Source organism: Meleagris gallopavo, chromosome 21 (assembly GCF_905368555.1).
Source record: "Meleagris gallopavo chromosome 21, MGAL_WU_HG_1.1, whole genome shotgun sequence".
Classification (NCBI taxonomy): Eukaryota; Metazoa; Chordata; class Aves; order Galliformes; family Phasianidae; genus Meleagris; species Meleagris gallopavo.
Window position 1 is genome coordinate 1232581 of NC_139424.1, and position 24963 is coordinate 1257543.

Below are 24963 nucleotides of genomic sequence, written 5' to 3' on the forward strand. Positions count from 1 at the left end.
GCATGCAAGTGAATGCAAGTGAAGACAAAAACAACTCTTAAACGCCCCAAAACATCCCAGGTATTTAATGTGAAGTCAAGGCTTAGCTACTGGAAAAGGATAACGTAAATCAGGACCAGGACTCACCCATGAGACTGCTGGCTCATCTACCTACCACAACTGCCCCTAACATCTCACTAATCGCTTGTGTTAACCATCCCCTTTTGTACAGTTCTGCATTCATTCCCAAGTTGTTAAACTGGAAAAAAAAAACACACTGATCTCCAGGACTTAAATTATAGCCCAACACACCACTAGTTTATTAGGTGAAGCAAGCCTGTTCAGACACACAAAAAAATGAGACACTGTGAACCAGACTTATGAAAGACATCAATTTCTCCGGGAAGGTTGCACAGTTACAGAGCATGCAGTGCTCCTGTGCATTATTTAAAGAAGGCTCCAAGCCTCCAGGGCTATCATTTCGCCCTGATGGAGAGGTCCTGTCCAATGGCCCAAAATTAGCCTTATTGTACCACTCTGCAGAACACAGGAGATAGATGTTCCCTTCTTGGTTCCAAGCCCAGGCAGAGAGGCTCCCACCACAGCCATGTTCTGCAGGCTTCAAGGCACATGTGGTTTCTACCACAAGCTGATTACATGTCCCTACAAACATTACTCCATTACCCCAGTAAAGTTCTGTGGTTTCATTTTTAATGCAGACTACTAACATGCATCTAAAACCATTAGACTGTGATGAAAGTCTAAAACAAAGCTGCTAATTATCGTTTTTCATAGACATTAGCCTGTAACAGAAGGGACAAAAAAAAGATAAAAAAGAAGCTACAGAAGTAAAAGCCTCAAAGAGATGTACTGTACCCCCTGCAGGCCTATCAAAGGGAAAACTGAAACACATCTTTCCCAAAATAGAAGCCATCAGTTGTCTCCTAATGATACTGATAAGGCTTTCTCTTGAGTTATGATAAGGGACAAGGAAATATGGTGCCACTGTTTCGGGGGGTATATGTTGATCAGAGCGTATTGAGAACAACAAATCACTTGGGTTTCGATGTGCTCTACCAAAAAAAAAATAATAACAATAAAATCAGACTGTGCCAGCTTAACTTTTTTTCTAGTAAATGCTGCAGCAAACTTTGCAGCAGTCTAGCATTAATACCTTACAAATACAAATGGTCAAAAAGGCTCAAAATACCAATGCCCTGACAATGTGCACATTATTACTGACTTTGTGCACCTACCCACTGGTCCAGCAGTGCCGTCCCAGCAGCCCATTTGTGCTCAGGGGCCGCTGGCAGTGCAGGCCACAGCAATCTGTCAGTGCAGATTGCCAGAAGAGTTCCAAACAGCCAATGCCTCCCCAACCACTCGTATATCATCTGCTCAATTAGTCACTGCGACACTTGTATTGTCTGGTACCCAAAATAATCCACATTTGAGAGGAAGGTTAAAAGAGGGATGGTCAGAAACTAATTGGGAATTATTGAGCTGCTATTTTCAGCCAGCGCAGAACAAACTCATACGGTTGAAAAAAACGCTGCAGACATAACAGCACCATAGTGCAAAGGGAATATAAAACATTAATAATGCTACATAGCATGAATAAGGAAGCTCAACACAATAGTAACCTTACTACAGCATGCATCGAGTAGGAAAAAACCTGAGATGTGGCTACTGCACTGCTAAGAACACTCCTGCAATATCCAGCTGCAAGTGGCTGCAGTGCTGGTAAAAGCCCCCCAAGAGTTGCCTTCCCCCAGCACACAAACGACATCTGGGGAAGTTTTACGTTGGGTCTCACCCAGCAGCATTGAAGTAAGTGTTCAGGCACAGAAGATGGACACTGGAGGATAAGACAGTCAGCTGTTCCCAATGTACAGAAGGTCAAGGAGAACACTGCGAGCATCACGTGGCACACAGAACAAACAGACCTGCAGGTGAGCACGCACAGACAGACGTACTTCCAATGTGTTTGGGACATAAAAGCTTGTCCTTCAACTCTGTAGAACATCCCTTGATGAGAGATCAGACAGTGGAAGACCTACATTACACTTTTCTAAGACAACTTGCTGGAAGCACCCAGATACACTCTCCATAAAGCTATTTTCTCAACAGAACATGACATAAATCTGTGATTTAGGAGAAAAACCTCAGAATCACCAGGTGCCCTCATTCTCCAAGCACTGTAGAAGCTCTTACAGCTTATCAAGCATGCCTGAAATGCACAGCATAGCACACAGGGCCACGTCTGTGTGACAACAAAAAAAATTACTTTTCCTCCATCTCTTCCCCCCCCCCAAACTTAGATTTATTTGTCCCTGACAGAGACTTAGCAAGGGTGACAGTTAAGGAGTTGATGGCACAGAACACCGTCATTTTTCCCTGCACGTGACAAAAAAGCAGCAAAAAAGCACCACTAAAACCAGGAGGCAAGGTGTCTGCAGAGCTGCAAGAGGTCAGCTGTGCCCATATTATCCATACGTAACACTGCACCAGGGAAAAGCTATGCCAGGAGGATTTGCAGTCCATCACAGCGGAGCTGTAGCTATCAGCGCTCCGCTCCAGCCCTGCATCATTGTAGCACAGAACACGGTCAGAGGGATGCAGGGGAAGCACGATGGCACCAGAGGGGCTGTGAGAAGCAGCAAGCACAGAGGCAACCCAGCCATCAAGACTGCAAGACATACTAACTGACACCACCACAAACCATGGGGTGAAGTACGTTTGCAACATCCTAGGGGTCTACTTCACCTGTCTGCCATGGAAGTCTGAAGAAGGGAAAGGCTTCGTCCCTAGTACTGCTGTAGGAAAGTGCAGAGAAGTGCTCCGTTAACTTGGCCTTGGCCAAAGCAATAATGTATTTTTCAGAAGTTCCAGGCACTCTCCCAGGAACGCTGGTGCAGCTTCTTGGCATGAAGCCAAGAGAGTTATCTCTCTTGGTTGTTCCACCTCATTGTTAAAGATGGGAAGAAAAATGTACTTTGTGAATAATTCCAAATTGTTCTCCAACTGAATTCTCTGTAAAGATCTCAGATTTAAAATGAGCTGAAGTACGTTTTTTTTCCCATAAAGAGAATTGAGCTTATTTTACAAAGCACACGGAGTGAAACGTTTGGAGTCCAGGGAGCCCACGCTACAAGGGCTGCTGCTGTCCATGAACCAAAGTGCTGAAATGACCTCCAAAATATCCTGCAACATAACTTTTTTTATAAGCCTTTTTTGTTGTTGTTTTCTACAGTTGCTACCGAACTTGTTTGTTTGTTTTTCTTAGTCCTTCATTCTCTTTCCCCCAACATTTAAATTTTGAAGTTTTCCGAAAACTACCTCTGCATTTTTCACTCAACTGAGCTCTCCTCTAGGTAGCTTTTTTGCAATCACCTTTCTTCCCAAGCTCCTCCCATGCTGCAGTTCTGAGCACATGTGGCACAAGCTGCAGGCTCACCACCATGCTTTACCAGAGGAAGAATGGGGGCTCTTGCTGGATACTTCAGAGATTTTTCTGGCTGCATCTGAGCTGAACATTTTACAGCTCTGGCTGTGTCTCCGCGCACTGAGCAGAGATTTCTCATTTCATACATCATTTACTCCTGCAGCGATTCCACAAAGTCACAACATGTCCTTAATACACAGAAGAGAAGAAATCTATTCTTCTCATGATAATGGTTAAGGCTGGAGATATTGAGCATAGATTTCTCTGCAGCAATGCCACTTGCTACAGGATAATCCTATGTCCTTAATAGAGAAATACAAGGCAAACACAGGAGTCAACTCCCTGCAATCAACGGACGACGGTTACAACAGGAGGTTTCCCAAAGCTCTTAACAAGTTATTTATGTGCAAAGCTCCAGCCATAAGTGGAGCATAATGCTCCCTGGAAGCTACTGACGACATTTTTAGAGAAGAACAGGTGCCTGTGGGTGGTCAATAGGCAGTAGCATCAAGCACCCAGTCCTGTTTTATGTAACTTGGGGTACCAAAACCATTCAAACCAATCACGACATTCATTGGCAACTTCAGCTTTGGCTTTAGTGTCCTCCTCCTCTAGAGGTCTGAGCATCGACCGTTAGAGCCAGCATGTGGTCCAAATAAACCAGTGCTGAACCACTTGAGGAAAAGTGGAAGAAACAGAAATTGGGTGGATACACCATGGTGCATCCCCGCTCCATACCAACAGGTGACTGCAGTCAGTGGGGTCTGGAATGTGTTCAATCTCATCAGTTAAAGCTGCCAGTTGAAATTTAACCCATACCAACAAAGCTTCTGTTGTCCAACGCATCCCTGATAGTTGCCTTGGAATAGAATCGGAGGTTATGGGAAAATGTGTATCCTAGAAGGCAGCACCATTATAAGAATAAACTGGTTATTATGACTGCAAATCTTTGTAGAGATTGCTCTGTCAGAAATGTTAAGCAGATGGGTAAGCCAATTTTTTTCTGGGAGGAAAGAAAATTCATTGATTTTCATTAGAAATATGTTTCCACTTTCTGGAAGTCAAAATTTTCAGGGGAGAGCACCACCAAATTTAATCAGATCCTTAATGTTCCATCTCAAATCTATTTGGAAAATTCTGGCAATGTATGAACATTTCAAAATGCTAACCAAAGAGACAGGGCAAGTTAAAGAGAAAAAAATGAAATGAATGGCTCAAGGGAGAATTTATTAAAAACCTATTACTACGAGACTTTGCATGCCTGTTTTCTATCCCAAAACATTGATTTACCAGAGCTTAGCAAAGACAAGAAAGGACATACTGAAAGAATACACAAACTAATATACAATTTATGAAGGATCATTTTGCCTGATGACCAAGAATAAAGGCAGCAGTTTGGAATAGCTCTCTGCTGCTTTAGCAAATGAAACAAGTCCCTTCACCGGCTACATACCGCAACAAAAAACCTGCATCCTGGTGTACAAACTCCCTGCCTACGCACGGACTTGGAGCAGCAGACTGTGTCTTGGGGCTTATCTAATCCTCATAAATAACTGCAACATGTTTGATGCTGAGCAACAAGTTAATTAGGCCAAGTGGGTACACAGTGCTCATGGGCATCCTTGCTACCATCTAAAACCAAATGTTCTTGGATATTTTAGCACAAAATCTCGAGTGTTAGAAAAGAGTCTCTCCTATCTAGAAGCAGCTCCCAGCACCATTTAACACACAGCTCCTTAGCACAGATGTTTGCTTTTTCCATTTGCAACCATGGATCCAGGTAGATCCGGACCCTGGGCGTCCCAACACCACTTGCTTCACACAGGCATCGGTCCTCTACAGCTCAGAGATCACACAAGAGGAGGCAGCAGAGAAAGGAACACAAACCATGTAAAGGCCCTCTGACACTTCACCCACTTTTGGGGCTCAGAACAAGCACCCCCACGTGCTCTGTGCTGCACATTGCCACCCCACGGGGCTTCCAGTGAGGCTCATTACAAACTGCCAGATGCAGCCGACCCCCAATAAAAGGTGTTTTATTAAATTAAAACATCAATCCCAGGAATAGATGTTTGTTTAACAGATGCAAACGATTTCAGGATCTCATGCTGCAAGCTGTAAAACAAAATCAAATTGTGGCAAAGCAGAAGAAATGAAGCCATAAAGGGAGAGCAGTGGGAGGAATGCAGAGACCTCTTGCCAAAAGGAAGCTGCTTATCACAGGCTTGGTCCAGGCTGAAAGCTCACAGGTACGCCATATCCAGACAGCACATTTCAGTATGTGAAAGCAACTATGAAGCAGTACTTGGAAAACAGGTACTAAGGATATTCAAAAACATTAACAGCCTGATTTCACAGATCCTAAGCATAGATTTTCTCTGCGACAGTTTTCTATATTCACTTCCACACAGAACTAGCTATATTAAGCCATTACTGCAGTGTTGTTGTTTTTTTAAACTGGAAGACTGCATTGGTTCCAGCATGTTCCACTGAGTCAGACCCCAGTTCTGCTGCACCACCACCACCGTGTTCCTTCTATCAGCAGTGATAGAGCCAGGGGCTGCAAAGAATATAAAGCATCCAAAGCCAGGGAAAATTTGGAGCACTGCCATATCCCAGCTCTTCTAATTCCTTTCCCCTCTGAGGTCTACATTTTGCAGCACTCAGAGTTTTTGCCCTTCAGGAAGGTTCAACTGCAATAAACTGCTTGGAGGCTTGCCCCTTTGCTTGGGCACCTGAATTGGAAGCACTTAACTAGTATCAGTGTTTTCTTCTGGCTCCGGGATCATTAGAAATCTGAGCCCCAGGATCTCTTTGGAAAGCCTTGTGTACAAGGAGCCATCAAGCTGCACAGACTGTAAATTCTAGGAGGGCTTAAGAGCAGAAACAAAACATAGTAAGCTTTTTTGCCCTCAGAATCTAAACTTTCACACTCCCCTTCTTACATCTATGAGATATGTTCTCTCCAACCCCAGTTTATTGCATATACTGGTCCTTAAAAATATCCTTCTCTCCCTTCCAGAGGGTCAGCTGATGCACCCTGCCCAGCAGAACCTGCTCTCATGGCTTTAGCTCATAATATAGCCTTGCTCAAAGGCTTGCCAGCAACCCCTCACCAATCCTTTTAAAGTTGTTGCATCCAACTTTTTCCCACTCCAAGACAAGGTCCCCGTCATTTTGCACTTCTTTACCCACGTGAGAGCCCCACAAAGCCACCACATTCCTTCAGCAGGCACACAAGGAAAGCAGTGAGTGCTCCTGCAGGCAGAGAAAAGGGCTGGGAGCCCCGTGAGCAGAGCATGGTGGTTCTACAGCCCTTCAGCACAAGGCAATGACTGGAGCTTCACAGGAGCAAGAGGGAAGAAATCACAGGGCTCAGCAATACACAACATCCACGTGCACCAGCACAAGTTGTCAGTCCACGTGCATTAGGAAAAACAACTAGTTAATTAATTTTCTTAGGAAAACATGCTTTTCAGGGCTTTTCCAGGGTCTGGCATTACTGAAGCTCCACTCCTCCAGCAGACACACTGGCTGCTGTGCCAGCAAATGCATAAAACGCTCTGTTTGCACACAAGAGCCCATCTGTTCCATCTCTCACAACTGGATCCAAGAGCTCCGCTGTTATTATTTCCATCTCTGTACTCATGGGAATGTACTTATCCTGTGCCATGGACAAGCACATCTCAAAAAGGACACTGTCATCATCATTGCTCAACCATCTTTGAGCTCCTCTCCCTGGAGCTGAGCTCTGCCAGCTCCCAAATCCTGATGACAGAAACTCTGGGGCATTTCTCATGGGCCTTCAGCCTGCTTTGTCCATGCTGTCCATATGGAGCAACCGATAGCAGAAGCACTCTATGTTTCAAAGCATGAGGTTTAATCTTTGTAGCTTATAACCTCACCACAGAACAACTGGATGAAAAGATGGTGAGAAAGAGGCAGACTGCTGATGCCAAGCAAATGTTGGGACTTAGGGACTTGTTCTTCCCACATTTGTGTTACTTCCACGCATTACAGATTAAATCACATCTCTAGAAGACATCTCACCAATGCCACAGCTTCCAGCTGAGAAATGAAACCAGCTCACAGCATCCCATAACATCTTCTGATCTCAGATTAACATTCTGGGCACTGACAGAGATGGTCACTGCTGGCCGAAAACCCCAAAGACCTTGGAAATGGTTTACCAGCCTCTGAAGGCATCATCCATAGCAAACTGCTTTTCAACTAAAGGCAAGAGGCTACTGTATTAATAACCACATTTTGTTTACCAGTTATTTGAAGATGGGTTGATAACAGCAGGCAACCGAACTGCTTTGATTCTGAATTCCCTTTCAGGACACCTTCCAGTTGGCGAGCTATGCTGATCCCCAAGTCCTGCTTTCAGATCAGCTTTCCCCAGAATTAACCCTGACAGGAGCCAGAGTCACTTCTCACATCTCCCTTCTCCACTGGCTTCTGGTAGTGAGTACTGAGTACTAAACATCCTCTTTCAGTAACTGCTTTTATTTGGGCAATATCCTGCCCTTCCTGACCTCCCCTTTATGTCAACACCAGTGAACCTGATGAGATCTTGGCCTCCTTCCTCAAGCAGCATGGACACTGCTAATGTAATCTCTTGACTGCAAATGCTTTCACACAGTGCAAGTGTCCCACCAGGCTGCGTTCCTGCTGGATAGAAAGCAGACACAAGGTTCCCTGCAGGGCAGGATCTGGCCCCGAGGCTCCATCCACACACATCACATACGCTGCTTACTCCCCTCTCTAACTGGGCACACAGGGCTATGTAAGGAATCAGTTGGCATTTCAGAATTACCTAAGTGCCCTGCAAAATAAGATTTTTTAATTAAACTTAACCTGTTTTAATATTTAAACAAATGGAAAAAGTCTAAGAAAGCACTGCCTTGTTATCTCTCCAGCAGTTCAGCTGATTAAAGTTTTTCTTTTTTTAATATTAAAATAAATCTTTCTGAAAGGAATCATTAAAACCCTACTATAGACACAACTTGTTTTAATGACACTGTAAAATATCTGATGTTTTACATTTCAGTTCAGGCAGTTTATGCTCTGCACCATCGGCACACACAAATCTGAAGTGCATCGTATCGACATACACATTAAATACAAGTGCTACAAAAAAAGTGAAAAATCAAAGCCTTACTGCTTTCTGAAATTAAACAAGAGAGTGTATCATGCAAGACTGGGAAAGACTGAGATGCAAGGATCGCTGTGCAAGAGGAATAGCTGCAAATGGTCTGTGCCATTCTGTGTTTAGCTTTAAGACTCTCAACTCCTCTTCTGACACTGAGACTCGACAGATGCTGTGAAACAACCTGGAGGTTTGGGAGACTGAAGGAACAATCCATCCCCACCATCTGCAGTACCGAGACAGGAAAGTCAGTAGGAGAAGAAGGACTTTGAAACACTAGAGCCATTCAATTGAGACTAAAAGAAACTGTCCATGTGAGGGCTGGGCCACTCTAAACATGAACTGTGGGGATTTACACTTCAAGGAAAGCTTCTGACATTCCTGCATATATTGATGCCATTTCACCAATGTGTGGCTGAAGCATTTTCTCCTTCAGACCTTGCTTTCCCACCCAGCTGCAGTAGACTAGCTGGGGGACAAAGCTGCTTCAAGTCTCTGTGTAGAGCAACCCAGGGGAAAGGAACGGCACCAGAGAGCAGGGCTGCCCTCCTCATCACTCTGTTAGATTGACTCAAAATACCTTCCTCTCTGCAATGGGCCAATAAGCTTTTCTTTTATGCATTACTGAAGACATGCAACATTTAAAGCGGGCCATGAGACTTCCTCTATACCTCTCAGATTTGCTATTCTTAGTGAGTAGTGGAACGGAAAAGAGAAAAAGAAATTCTATTAAAAAAGCAACAGGGCACAGTAATTGTATAGAGCCAAGCTGAGATGGGAGCATGAACACCCTTCGGTGGCTGTGAGCAGCCTTTTCTCACCTATTCATTGCTTCTTAATTTTTAACTTGGTTCATAGATCCTGCCGAATTCCCTACAGGCTTTGCAAACCCAACATACGGCTGCAGTGAAATGCAAGTACCCACAGGGCAGGGAAGTCTTCAGCTCACTGCACTCCAGAACTGGGAAAAAGAAGGAAGATATTTCAGGCAAAGGCAAGGAACATGGTGCTCTTATAAAACACTATCACTGCACAGGGTTAGCAAAGAAAAACATCACACTATATTCTCTGAATAAAGGAGTGAATCTCCATCGCTACCTGAACTTGTTAAGATCAGCTCAGTCAAGATGTTCTCAATCAGAAGCTCAGACCAACAACGTATTCTCCCCATTCTGCCTACCAGAACTCCTTGCTCCTTTAAGTGCAGAAGCAGAGTATCAACTTAGCAGCATTCAGGTGATCAGTTCTTCACTGTTTCTTGCAATGCATGACCTGTACCCAACTCAGGTTGTAGTTATATGAACTATTCAGCAGGTGATGCAAATCAAGTTATGACTAAAACTGGAAGAGCACAGATATAGATTGGATATAAGAAAGAAATTCTTCAGTATGATGGTGGAGCTGGAACAGGCTGCTCAGTGAAGCTCAGGACGCCCCACATCTCTGAAGTGGCCAAGGCCAGGTTGGATGGGGTTTGGCTGACTTGGTCTAGAGGAAGAGGGACTGGAACCAGGTGGTGTTTAAGGTCCCTTCCAACCCAAGCCATTTCATTGTTCTATGATTTTCATACAGAACTAGCAACAGCCAAATAAGCCCTCTCTCATCAAGCCTAACAGTGTAAAACCCAGTTTGTATTGACAGCCTGTAGGACTTGCAGGTGTCAGTACAGCCATAAAGGCTGTAATGGGATAAAAACTGAGAGCAGGGCTTGCAGCCCCCTGCAGCCAAATGAGTGTTGGCTCTCTAACGTGTTATACAATCCCTGGTACTGACTCATCACCCTTTTCTGCAGAAATCCATGCATTTCAATGTCTGGCGTAAGTGACAGTCGTTCTGATCTGGGCACACATCACACTGACTTTACACCAAAGCAAGTGATCACCCTAGAAACAGGGCAATGAGCTACAGCTGTGCACACTCACATTGCAGCCCTGAGGACAGCACCAGCCTTGCAGTGTTGTTCTGCAGCTCCTGCTACGATAAGACCAATGAGACCAACTCCTCGTCAGACAGAAAAGCAGGAGCCCTCTTTTAAGGAGAAAGGCCACAAGCTGTATATGCGCAGTTGATGTGACAGTATATATATATATGTACGTACAACTCTGCACCTCTCCTGGCTACCCAACAAGGAGTGTGTGAAAACAGAAGCTAACGCATGTCCCAATCCATCTGCTGCTACAGCCCAGCTCGGGGGATCTCCAGATCAGCCACCACTTGGCAGCTCTCCACAAGGACGTTCCCAAATCTCCTGCACTTCAATGCCCCAATGCAAGGCATGCTGCTCCTTCCTGTTTAAGTGAAGCAATGGAATGGGTTTCCTAAAAATGCTGAACTGTGGCTAACATTCCCCTGAAGCCATACTTGAACTTTTGCCATCTACCAAATGCCTCTGCACGAAGCTTTTAATCCACAGGAAACTCCTGAAGGACAACGAGGTTTTGTTGGCTCTGAGTTCCCAGGTGAGTGGCAGAAGAGGACTCGGTCCAGGAGCACTGACGCAGATCCTTTAAAATTATATAAATAAAGAACAGCCCACATTTGAGTCAGCTTGCTCTCTCCCACCCCCTGCTATGTAGGTCACTGCCTGCTATGGAAATCAGCTCGCCTTCAAAGCAGGTTTGCTCCTCTCTTCCCTTATCTCCTTAATATTAGAAATGTGCAAACCATTGTAAGAGCAAAAGTTAATTTCAGACTAATTCGATTTATTCCTGGCATGGGTATAAATATGAAACTGTATTTACTTGTCAAAAAAACCCCGAGATATTAAAAATGAATGAAAGCTTGCAAGGTATCTCCCACACCGTTCTGAATTCAGTACATAGCTGAAGTCCAAGTCTCTGACATAACACAATGCAAATGAAATACAAAGGGTCCTACTGACCTGGCAAGGAGAAAAACCATCTCTCAAATTCAGCTGTGAAAGCTTAAGGGACTGATGGGAGAGAAGCCCAGCTCACATCAATCCAAGGCTGAAAACAGGACACTGCTGCTATGCTTCTTTAAGCTCAGCATGCAGCCTTCTAATCCTTACTGCCAGTCAATAAAGCACCCAACATGAACCTCACGCTGCTGAAGGCACTGAACACAGCCCACTTGCAACGACCAGAATGGGTTCCCTGGGGCTTTTCCAGCTCACCCATATGGAAGCACCTGGGCAGGATCCACCACTCACTGGACAAATTCACAGTGCAGAGCCGTCCCCACACAGACACAACCAAACATGCTGCTGGGATGACCAGCTGACCCAAGCAGCATCCTCCAGGTTCAGCTCCAGCCATTTCACATCCGAGCAACCACTGCAAGGAGCTGAGCTGGACCTCCAAACCTTGGGGCCAGCTCTCAGCTCCTTTCTGCAAGCTCTGAGCACACAAATGGCAGAAAATGCAACTCAAAGGCATGAAAAGAAATTCCAGTGTCCACAGAAGGCAAATATTCAAAGGATCTATTTAATAACACACACACAAAAAAAAGTTAAAGTAAGTGAACCACGAGAATTTCATTATCTCTTCAACGCCCATATCAGCATTTTTTTTTATTTTTTTTAAGTATTTTAAAAGTCAAGAACAAAGGAACTTCCTAAGACTGGGAAAGCATTTGCCTTTGTGCACCTCTGAATGTAACTGCATCGTACAAGATCCTGACGCAGCACGTTCAGCAAAGTTCTGACTCACAATTGTGCAACTTCAGCCTCTTCCTTTGCTCCATTGATCCGGGCAGAAGACTCCTAGATCAGCTTTTTTTTTTTTTTTCTTTCCAACTTCTTGAGTTTCAGCTCTTAAGGTTTTAAGCCAAGGCTCAGCATGGAGGCTTGAGGAAGGGAAATGAAGGAGCAAGCAAAAAAAGGAAAAATATCTCTATCTATTTTTAAAAACTTTCAGAGGAAAGGGAGGGAAACGAGGTTGTGGGTCAGATGGAATCTCCAACAGAACGCAGCGTTTTGCTTTCACACAGCAAACATGGAGCCTATGGCTTGGAAACAAAGAGTGAGCTGGGAAACACGCAGCTGCCAATACGTGCAGGAGGACCATGGCAGCTCATCGTACAGCTGGCATCGGTCTGCTCTCTTAACTCAGAGGGAATTATTTCACTGGACGTAAAGGGAAAGAGCAGGAGAGCTGACAGATGTGTGTCTAGGTAGAAATATATATTCATACTTCTTTTCCAGCTAGATAATAAGGAAAAGGATGACTCCCATCAGGGAAATAGAGCAAGTTTCTGTATAAGCCCACAGTATGCACACAGGTCATCCATCTCCCTGTCAAACTCCCACTGAGAGATCCTGGAAGATCACGACAGGGCAGCACCAGCCTGGGCTCAACTTCAACCACTGAAATTCAACCCCATGAGATGAGCACGCAGGAACCCAATGTCTTCTTGTGAAAACAGTGCCCAGATGACTAAGAGAAGGAAACCAGTTGGACTCAGAGATGCATCCCAGCATGCAGTGACACCAGAGTGTTTGCAGCACCTACTCTTGCATCACCCATAGTCCAGGCCGTGCTTTGAGAGCAGAGTTTGCTTCCAGGATGCATCTTCCAAAGACTGACATTCACAAAAAAAACCATAATTGCAACACGCCTGGAGGTTTTTAAATTTAGGAAGGGCATTATTAATATTCATATATACCATTTCATAATAGGAAGAAATAGAGAAAATAGACAGCATTGTGCCTTAAGGCCTAGAATCAGCCGGGATTTCTGGCAGCACATGCTGCAGAAGACAGTAGCAGCTGTCACATCACAGCTGGAGTTGCTTCTGGTGGAGGTGATTGAGAAATGGGACGAAGGAAAAATACAGGTAAAATTCAGGTAAAATGAAACGCAGGGAGGACAGACATCTGAGCTAATGGGCTTCCCATGCCTGCAGAACATCTAAATCGCGATGAATTGCCTATTTCCTCCCTTTTCCTTCCAATACTTCTAACTTATGTTTTACACTTTCTTTTTCACTCCCACTTTTCTCCATTTTCCTTGCATCCTCTGCTCCTTGTTTTGCAGGGAGGTCCACCAGGGTTTAAGGCCAATGGCCTCAATAATACTGGCAGCACCCTATCTAGTCGGTCTCCTCCCTTCAGCCCCATCACACCGACCCTGGATGAAGCAAAACAAAGCACAAAGAAAACCTTATTTCTTCCCCAAAGGCAGCCTGGGAAGCTCACAAAGCTGCTGCTTGGGTTGCAGCCTGCCACATTACCAACTCTCCCCTGTTACAAATTTGTCAGAAAATCCTAAGAACTTATTATAAAAAAGAAAAAAAAAAAAAGGAATATATATAGAATATATATATTTTATACATATATATAAGAATAGAGCAGGAAATCCCAAATAAAAAACTGCTTCACAACAACCACCCCTGGGTTTGCCCTCTCTGACTCAGCACCAGTGTCAGACACAAAGCAATGCTCATTGAGGACGTATTCACTCCTCAGCACTGCTGTTGCTCTGCCAAACCCAACCGTGGCTGCTTCCACCAGGGACCTTTACATCAAAAACTTTCTAATGAAGAACAGTGTGAGGTGAACGCTTAATGCCAACCTGCAAAAAAAAAAATAAAAAAATCAATGGTGCTACTCGCTGTTCTGAGACATTAAGGAAAAAAATCACCAGCAGTTAGCTGGGAACTAGGACAGCTGCAGTATTTAAAATACGTACTACAAATGAGAAACACTTAGGCACATCATAATTAGTAAATGGCAAATATTAGGAGTTATGGGAAAAGAGATCATTAAAGCAGATTTTAATAGGCCAGCATTTCATACATTTGGATGTGAAAACCCAGCCTGCACACACTCTGAGCGTTCAGCCTACATTAAGAAACAAACTGCTTCATTTCTGGAGTTGTAAAAACAAAGGTTACAAATGTGCTTCAGCACAAACCCCATAATTTTGCCACGCTGAGGCACCACACACCTAATGATACCTGCCCAGCCTCTGTACCCACACACCTTCTGAATGCCCTGCCACGCAAATGCTAACCATGAAACCAGCAGAAATACACCTGGCATTAAGGCTTCTGGAAGTTCCCTATCAAAGGAGAGCTACACTTCATTTACAGAAAACATCTAATTGCAAATAACACATTTTTTTGCAGATGGCCACTTTTTCATAGCTTACAGCAAAACCTCAAGCAAGGGCTGTGTATCCAAATATCAGTACAGCAAAACAGAGGGGCCCCACACAGGCAGGCACCATTCCCTGCCCCAGCGCCTTGCCCCATGCCCAATTCCCATGCCAGCCTCCTCATCTCCCTCCTTCTGTGCTCCCCTGGCTTTTCAGCCCCTCCTCTCCTCTTCTGCCCCTCCGTGGGCACAACAACACCTGCTTTCTTCTTGCATCATTTCCAGAAACACCTGGAATCATTTGCTGGGATGAAAGATAAAGAGGATGCACACAGTATCCGACCACCTCAGCCTAACTGGAAAAATCAGAAATAAATGAAAGCAGTTTCTCATGAGGGGAAAATCTGGGCAGCCTCATAAGAAGATGCTCACAGAGATGTCTACACTTGGGCCTGCAGCTTTGGAGTGAATTTCTTCCTTTAGACATTCAGTTCCAGTAATTATAATCAGAGCCGGGTATTTCTGGATCTGCACTTGTACTAATCATCACTGGAGATGGACATTCAGGGGAATGTCACAATTTTCCATGCAGCTGCACAAAGGACATAAATGACGCCGGGTGCCTCAGACTGGGATGAGATGTGGCAGTTTCACTCCTTGCCACGCACTGCCTCTTTCTCTCGTAGCAGCCTGGCAGCCAGTTCTAATTTGCAAGGGCTGATGTTGTTCTACAGGATCAAAGAGGCAGCATCAGGAGGGAGGAAATGCGTACAGGGAACACAGCATTAATTAGTATTGGAAAGTTGTGCAACATCCTGAGAAAAGACTGATGAAAGCATAAAATCCCACACTGCTGTCTGTCCTCCTTCAGTGGCTGTGCAGAGCTGCTACAAAGCTCCCCCAAAACGTCACTTATTGATTCAGTGCTTGATCCAAAGAAGTCGGTGTGAGCTGACCCTGGGAGCACCTTTCACCCAAGGCATTGTGAGAGGCTGACAGCTGCCTGCCAGACACTCCTGGAGGGGCAAATTTTGAAATGAAAGCTTCTGCTTGCCCTCAGATCCCCTGCATGTTGCTGCTGGCTTCGTCCTGCTGAGCCCACCTGTCCCCAACAGCCTCGTGGGGACATGGAAAGCATCTGGAGGCTGAAATTCATGGAAACAGGCGGATGGAATCCCCCTACATGGGGGTCTACAGGTTTAGAAATGCATATGAGTTATTACTATTATTGTCTTGCCAGCACAAATAGGAAAAACTGCAGTACAATCTAGCAGAATACAGCTTTTATGCTCCAACCTATTTAAAGCAGTCAGTGCTCCAGCATCCTTCACTGAAGAGGGTGCAAAGAAAACACATAAAGGTCAACCAAAGTTATTTTAAACTGAGTAAGAGAATAAAAGCAAGCATTAAAATATCATTAAATGGATTCTCATTTTTTTCTCCTTTGTTTTGTGTTAGAGTGTGATCAAGTCATTGTTTCACCAAAAAAAATTGCAGTAATTTGGCATAAATATGAGTGCTTTCGTGATTTAATTTGAAGTGTAATGTGAGCAAAGACCCAGAAAGAAATTACTTGTTTCACTCCTTTGTATTAACCTTCTCCCTATGTTTTTATGCTCTAAGAACACAACCATGGGAAGCTGTATGTTTTCAGAAATACTGCATGACAAATAAAAAATACAACAGAAGGTAAAAGATTTCGCCCAGAGTCCGGTCACTTGCTGAGCCCTCATGGCTGCTCGTCTCCCTGCAGGTTGAGGAAGCACCCCAAATAACGGTTGGGGCACTGCTGCCATCTTAACCCACTGCGGACTTTTCTGATGGTTTTCTGCTTTCTGTATCCCAGCAGCACTTGGACACATCAAGGAAAAGCAATTGGGAATCCCTCTGCCTGCAAAGACAGCAAGATCCCAACTGCTGCCACGTAGAGGAGATGGGAGAAGAGATTGCATTTTGCACGTAAGCTGAGGGTACCGATGGGAAGAAGGACTAAGGGTCCCTTTCCATCCCCCGTGCCAAATGCTGGCACATCACAGCTGGTTTTACTGCTCTGAAACCAAGCAGGCAGGACAAGGCACACCAAATTCATACCGAGCGGTGATTTACCACGTAGGGAAGCCCCAGCTTTCAAGAATCACTCATTTTCACTATCAGTAGGGAGTTGTGCCCTTACAGCACAGCCTGGGCCACGTAACCTAGTGAGATCCCTATTTTAAAACATCCACTTATGAAGAGTTACTGTATTACTTCTGTATTACACATATTGGCAAGAGGCAAGTATTTCCTGCGCTGAACAAGTGCTGTAATACAGCAGATACCTTTAGCATCACTGTCTGTGAATACTGAGCAACAGAGGGAATCCCAGGGAGGGCCCTACTGCACAGTGCCCATCACACAGCAACCAGGAGTCACTCCCGATTTTAGGGAATTGTCGCTCTTGTTCAGTCAACTTCGTATCCCTGCACCAATGCCAGCAGCAAAACCACGAGGCTGCAGCAGAGACAGCATGGAATGGCTCAGTGTCAGCTCCACGTTGTGCTCTCCTTGAACGTAAGGCATGACGTAGGGCTCCCATTGCATCATGACTGCATTATTTTTAGATAACTGTCAGCCAGTGTCAGAATGCAGGTCGATAAGCTATTAGATTTATAGGCAGAACTAGCCATGCTTGCAGCAATAAAATGTAAAAGCATTCAAAAATTTCAGAAAGAAATTTGACCACGGGGATTGGGGGCCAGAAAATACGGTTGCTAGTATTCCCAAAACTGCTTAGGGAAAATAATATTGTACCACTAGGATACGTTAGTGGAGCTGAATCACTGCTGTTGACTCACAGTAGGGTCAATACTGCACGTGTTGGATCTGAACGGCCGTTTGCAGGCGTCAATGAGGACATCTTGCTGAAAACATCTCCTGAAAACATTTTTGCAGAATGTCCTCACCTAGCGTGGGAGGAGGCAACCTGCCAGCCTGCTGTGACATCTGGACCAGATTGTTGGGTTTTACGTAAAGATCAGTGGCGTAAAGCACAAAACGAGAAAAACCTTTTTAATTACCTGAGCACGCTCGTCTCTGTTTTCTTTTGTACCAAACCAGAGGTGCTCACATGCTACGCAGAGCATCTCCTTTTGGGAAACACGTGCAGCCTTTGCCAGGACAGAAGCAACGAGGGAGAGCGATGGCCAACAGCAGGGTTGACTTCCCCAAAGCCAAGCACACTGTCAGCATACGTCCAAAGCCAGCTTCGTCTGCCTGTCCCCTCTGATCAAAGCAGAAGATCTCCAGCAAGCAGGGCACTCTGTTGTCCAAGCAATGCCTGCTGCCACTCCAACAGCCCTGGGGCATCCGAGATGCGGCGCGAGCCCAGCAGATGTGACACTGCTCCGACAGCAGAGTCGTGTCCTTCTGGAGTGGCAGCTGGGAGCCAGGCAGGATGCCCGCAGGCTCTCACTTAGATGCCCGTGTTTTGCCAAATGCATCCACTTTCAAATGTCTCTTACTGGAGTCGCTGAGGTTGGGAAGTAATATTGTAATTACAATAATTTTAACAGCTTAAGTTACATCCCTGAAAGCTCACACAATTAATTTGGTTGCCTAAATCTAACGCAGTTTTGGAAAATTTACCATGGACCCAAGGTTCTGTTCCTCCAGTCAGTCAGATGTGATCAATATGCAAGAATAAAATGCCAACGTTGTCACTGTTTGCTGGTACTGCTGCTGCATCTCAGGACTCCGTGTTGTCTCTGCATGACAAACGTGTTAGTGGCTCATTACTCATTCATTGCCAACGACTGTGAATATTCAGATGATGATGCCAAACAATGATCGAAAACAAAAATTATCTATCAATCCCTAGCCAGCCGGGTTGTAAACTAAATGTCACATCAACGTCTGAGCTTCCAGAGGGTTCCTCATTGACGATGTGAAGCCTCACCTTGTAACTCTACTGTTTCTCCTAAGAATACTTAACCTGTTCATTGTTTGATCAGTATCAGACTTAATTTCCATGTATAACTTACAGGCAGCAGCTCCCAAGTGTCCACAGACCATGAAGGCTGCTCACCTCGCAGCTACTGAGTTTAGGTTGAGAACTTTGAAAAGCATGAATCTGAATCTGGACAGCTTGCATTATTCGCAATAGGGAGCATGGCAGCCCAGTCTGTTAGGTACGCAACAAACATGAAAGCTGTGGGTCTTATCAGCTTGCTATATAAGGCCACGTAAAGTAATATAGTTTGTTTCTACTTCAGAAACATCGCGGTATCAGAACAGACAGGGAAGGAAGTCTATCCGATGCTGTGTGATAGCCATCAGTTAACACAGCAGTCACATCCATCGCAGTGTGCCACTGCTCTCTTTTATCTCCACGTCACCATCTCTGATATCAAAGGGTTTCACGCAGCAAGGCTGTGCTCCTATGAAGATCTATTTTGTTTTGATTTCATTCATGTGATTAAAGTTTGGCCCGTTCCGCCTATAAGCAGCGCTCTTCTACCCTCAGTTCTGTATATTTAGCTGTTTATCTTAATCAGAGAGCTTCTCTGTGCTTCAGTTACATATTACCTACCTGTTAGGAAATCCTCATATTGCTAATCTGTGGGTGTAGCACTACTACATGCCACTAAACGGCTGAAGGGACGGCTTCTAATCTGCCTTATTTACATACATAATTTTATACTCGGTAGTTAGCTAAGTTTGTAAAGTACTTCGAGGATGATAAGTGTTATAGAAGATAAGCATTATCTTATTCTTATGGGAAGTAAATCCACATATCTCTAAAGTGTTTTAAGTTAATTAAGTGCCACTTTACAAGGTTTGGAAGACCACGCAAAAGGCTGTGTTACCCTATCTGCCTGCATGTCCACACAAAGTTAATTTCTTAATTGGATAAGCAGATGAGAGAAAAATCCGTATGCATGGAGGCTGCTGCCACACACTTGTTCATAACTCAGTGTGTGCAAATAACTGCATGTGCAAAAGCACAGACACAAGCTCGTTTAAAAAAAAAAAGAAAAAGAAAAAAAGAGCATAGCTTATCTAACTGCCAAGGAATTTAAAGCTCCTCTTCAATGTAACCACAACAGCAGTTTGCTCTGTGCACTTCTTCAGCAACAGGGGAAACCTGTCTCTGCTCACCCATTCTCTGGCTTGCTTACTCCTCCTTCATTGCTCACAGGTTTTAACCCAGCACCCAGAGCTCTGCTGAACGTGCACACGTAGCACGGCCCGGAGCTCTGCCAGCAAGTAGCCATGCAGATGTTTACCCCAGCACAACTGGGAGGTGGCTAAATACCTGCCTCAGATAACCAGCGGGCAGCTGAACCGATTCCCTTCTGTTTGCTCAAGGTGCTCAGTGGGTGCTGATAGGGGGCTGGCTTTCCCCATGTGCAAACCTGGGGTTTACTCAGACATCTCCTCCCTGCATGTCTTATTCTCAAAGTGGTAGTGCTACTTCAGGAGCACACTGTTCATACACTGACCTCAAGAGCACCTGGCAAGCAGGGCTCAGAACACTCATCACCGGTGCACACCTAAGAGCAGCTGACAGGCTCCATGCATCCCACCTGCATCCTGGCAGCTCGATGCACCCTGGGCTAGCCTTCTCCTCTCTGCCTCTGGGGAGAGGGGTGAATGCGTGCTGCACCGCTGTGAACGTTTCCCTTTTGCACACCCAGGCTGGGATCAGCCTCCAAAGAATGAAGGGAGATGGAGCAGAGAAATGCAAAAGCTCAAGGAAGAAGAACACAGCTTTCCTCCCTCAAATCACACTGTCATAGACACCACTGATCTCAGCACACGGCAGTTCGGTGCTAAAAACTTTGGGCCAGCCTTGTGGTTTCCCTGCCCTAAGAACACACACAAGGCTCATATTCCCTCGGTCATCGGTGGGCTTCCAACAGTGGCCCCAAAGGCAGCACAGGGCTGCAGCAGAGGCAGACTGTGCTCCTCCGGGTGCTCACACACTGCAGATCCTCCCCAGCTACCTCGGCTTTGCCTTTACATAAGCACGCAGATCCTCTCTTTGTAAACACGAGCCCAAACCGAAAAGTTCATCTCTGTGAATCTCCATATAATTGGAGGTAATGTGGTCTGCTTATGTAAATGTCAGTGTTAAAAAAACAAAACAAAACAAAACAACACCTTGGATCACAAAGACAAGTTGTGGTTAACATCCCAAACAAAGCACGTGTGCTCCTTTCAGACTCCCATTAGCTTTCTCCTAACATCTGCTCAACAAGAAAATTCCGTCCATAAAAATGACAGCAGGAATTAGAAATTCCCTGAATTCTCAGATAAGCACATGCCTACGGAACAGCCTCCGACACATCGCTCCAAGGTCACCTGCAGCACACGGCGTGCACCAGGGCAGCACCTGGGTAGGGACCTGCAGGGAATGGCACAGAGGGGAAGGGAGAACCATGGGACTGCTGCAACGAGCTGAGGGGCAAGAATAACACGTGAGAAGGAGCAAGGCACGTGTATAGCTCTCCAGGAGCTTTAGCCCCGTCCCCCGTCCCCCCCCCAAAAAAAAAAAAGACTGGATAGACAAATTTGGACAGCCTTCTCACGGATTCTTCATGAGTGACTAAAAGGAGAAAACCAAGCACAGGCAGTGCTTCATGTGATTAATGCCCAGCCCCCAGCTCGAGTCTCATGCTCCACGTGAGAGTCAGTGCAGGCAGCAGGTCAGGATGTGCTTGGGACAGCACAGAGCATCACGCTGCAGAGCAGGGCCTGGCACTGCTTCCAGAACAACACAAAAATAGATAGCTCAGAGGGAGCGACGGTGTAAAACCATTCCTTTACCAGACCTGAGGCACACAGCATTGCTGAGCTTGTCTTTATGACCGACCTTTAAGGAAATAAACAGGCACAGGTATAAAATGAGGGCTGTCGCACCACAGATTGCTGTTCTTTCTGTTCTTCTGCTCCAAAGAACCGAAACCACAGCAGCTGTGGGATGGGATCACTCGTTTCATCTGTATGGAATCGGTGCTTTGTAAGAGATTTGCTTTTTTAAAAATAGCTCCAACTCCCACTGAAAGCCAGCCAAGTGCTGTAACGCAGACAGAATCCATAGCCACTTCCACCCAAACTGTGCTTCGCTTTCTCCCCATGCTCAGATGCTTCCTGATGCTCCCTAAGCTGCAGGCTTACAGTGTGCTTCACCACAGGATGCTCTGACACCGCATGCATGCTGAAGCACAGGTCAGACTGAAAGCAAAATACAACTTCAAGCACCAGAACAAATTCTCTCGGTGGATGTGTTGCACCGGGTGCGTGCATACGGCAGGCTTTGCTAGGTGCTGGCCAGCAGTATGCACATTTCCTATCCTAAAACCAGCAGAAACAAAGTGAGCACGTAGCTGCACGCTTCAAGCAGGCACAAGGATTTCTGCCATAGCCACTCTGTGCGTGCCCAGGAGGAGGGATGAGCACTGGTGTGGGGAAGCTGCCCCAGTGGCTGCGCACCCCCGGTCCCAACTGCTGATGTCCTTTGAGAGAGATGGGTGTGGGGGGACCGCTGCCTTTAGTGAAGCCTTGCTGAAGCACAACACAGACACTGCCCAGAGCACGCAGTACACTTCTAAAACACACATATCAAATATACACTTGACCCAAAGTTACATAAAAATAGCTCTACGTGAGAACTGTTTGCTAGCCAGACTCATCAGCAGTGCCTTAAAGCACCCCAGAATACAGAGTGCAGGTAAGAGATCACATACATGCACACAGCTTTCTGCCTGCACCAAGAAAATGTCTGTGATGTGGGCAGCGCGTGATACCTCTCTGCCTCCCCTGCTCCCAGGTGCACAGCTGCTGCTGAGCACACAGCAGGCTCCTGACCTCCTCCAGGGCAGCCCCCGGACCATACAGTACAGCACTGCTCACACCTGTGGCCCCAGGACCAGCCCTGGCACAGGGCATCTCATGCTCGCCTCCATGAGAGTAGAGCAATCACTTTAACTTCAGCTCTCTCTCTGCACTTGTGGGATGCAGACAGGTCTGACACCACGGTCCTGGCATGAGGTCTCCTATCCTGAACTGCACCTGCTGCCCCTTTGTAAGCAAAGCGCCCAAGCAGCACCCAGCAGCAGCAAGCTTCACAGTTTCAGTCTCTGTACCAATTACAACCCACTTTTCCACCTTATTCCCTTTCCTTTTTCTATTTTACCTTGCTTGCCACCCCACGCTGCTGCTTCATCCTCTGGCGGTGCAATAAACAGAACAGGTAATGCACACAAGTGGGCGAAGCGGCAGCACAAACAACAGCTTCCCACTCAGCTGAGCGCTTCTCACTCTGTGCAGCCCCTTCCCCAAACCCCAAAGCACAGCTGCTCCAATCCCCCCCCCCCCCTTTCCCAGGAAGGGCACACTGCTCTTCTGCTGCACAGCACAGCATAGCACAGCATAGCACAGCACAGCGCACACCGGCTGTCAGCGCAACGCAGCACAGCACCGAGCATTGCTTTCCTCTTCAAAAGTCAGCGAGGGAATCGCACTGCCAGGAGCACCGACTCCACTAATTCTGCAGCACCGAAGATGGGAGTCGTTAACGCTACAAAGATGGGAAGGAATAAACGGGAGCCTGGGCTGGGACCACGCTGCCACTTGGGAGTCTATGGGGAGCAATTTAAGAAAGATGAGCTTCCGCATCAGTGTTTTAATTAGACGCCTCACCTACATTTCTTATGTCCTTACAACGTTCCTCTATCCCACACGGCATCTTTAGAACTCCCTTTCTGCATCTTGGAACTACTGAACCTGGTGAGATTTTAATAGAAATCCCTTTGCTGTGCTATAAAGAGAAGCATTACTGAGGTTTCAATTAGCAGCTGTTAGGACTGAGCCGTAGGAAACACCAAATTGTTTGCTCAACTTCTCCCAGTCACCGCATTTTGTTTAGCGACCTTCTGCACCCAAACGACCCGACGGCCATTTAGAAACTCCTTTCCAAAAAAAGCACTTCTGTGGCAATAAAGCCATTCCCTGATCAATAACGCGTGCTGCTCTGCTCGGCCACAGAATGTCCTTCTCTCTGGATGCAAAAACCACAACGCTGTGATCTCCCAGCCGGCACCCCAGACCTGAGGGCAGCCTTACACTGCTGTGCCTTCCTCGCACCCTGTGCCAGGTGCTCTGAGCCATCAGCACGAGCACAACTTGGAAATCAGATGCCACACCGGCGAGCTGAGAGCCCATGTATGAGATAAAGGGACGCAGCGTGGCTCCACCACCAAAACTTCACGAAATCCCACGGCGCCCCGCGGCCGTACGCCAGCGTTATGCCCACAGAGCAGTTCTTACCATTGAGCTGCCTGTAGACGATGTCCTCCAGGAGGGAGAGCCTCTTTAGCACAGCGTCCTGGATGGAGCTGATGCCGCGGGCCGTCAAGTTGACCACTTCTGCCCGGGGATGGACGTCATGAAAGGAGTCGCCGCTCTTGGCCGTGATGGGTCTGCACTTGGCCAGGAAAAGGACGAAGCCGGCCACCGCGATCAAGTTTAACACCAGCAGCACTTTGACTCTCCTCAAAGAAGCCATCAAACTTCCCGAGGGACGCCTCCCGCCTCCGCGCCGCGCTAAGGGACCGGCCGGGCAGGTGCGTGCCGCTGCGCGCACATCGCACGGCTGCGCGGGAGCTGCGCCCGGCCGCGGGCTGCGCGCGTCGGGGTGCGGAGCCGCTCGCTCAGCCTACGGCCCCGCGGGGGAGACGCAGCCGGGGCCGCCCGCCCCGTTCGGCCGCAACTTCATGCCCCGCGCGGCGCGTCCCGGCGGCGGGGCGCGGCGGGGGCCCTGCGGCAGCTCCGCGCGTGGCGGCGCGGCGCCGAGGGGACATGGACATGCCCCGCCGGGCCCGGCCGCGCCGCCCCTCCCGCCCCGCGCCTCCGCCGCCGCCGCGCCTCCTCCTCCTCGCAGCAGCGGCGGCGGGGCGGGGAGCGGGGGCGGTGCGGAGCCGCGCGGTTCCCCGCCCCGCTCGGCGGCCGCAGGGAGCGCCCCCTGCCCCTCGGCAGCCGGCCCTGCGGGGCTGCGGCACCGGGCGCGCCGCCTGGAGCTGCGCGGTGCCCGCGGGCTCTGCTCGGGGCCGCCCGGCTGTAACGCGCGGCTGGGCGCGGCGCGGCGCTCCGTGTGGATGCGAGGGGCGGAAATAACGCCCGTTTGCTGCTCGGTGCTGTGCGGTTTCACCTGCCCTCCAGCCCGCTGCGTGGTCCGTTCCTCGACTTTGCTCCTTGGCTTTCCTGGGGGAAAGCTGTATCTCCCCGCCTGGAAGCCCCGCGCTTTCAGCCGCAAAAGCGGGCATCTGCTTCCCCCGAATGCGCTGCTAT

The 24963-nt window shown here is 47.1% G+C and overlaps 1 protein-coding gene across 1 annotated transcript in view; it reads right to left on the reverse strand.

Moving 5' to 3' along the window:
* Positions 1–24589, reverse strand: part of GALNT17 (polypeptide N-acetylgalactosaminyltransferase 17) — a 185420-nt gene extending 160831 nt beyond the window's left edge. Inside the window, exon 1 of the mRNA XM_085240767.1 lies at positions 23944–24589. Within this exon, the coding sequence (XP_085096893.1) occupies positions 23944–24181 (238 nt within the window). The 5' untranslated portion in view covers positions 24182–24589. The remainder of the gene's footprint in view (positions 1–23943) is intronic.
* Between the last annotated feature and the right edge of the window lie 374 nt (positions 24590–24963).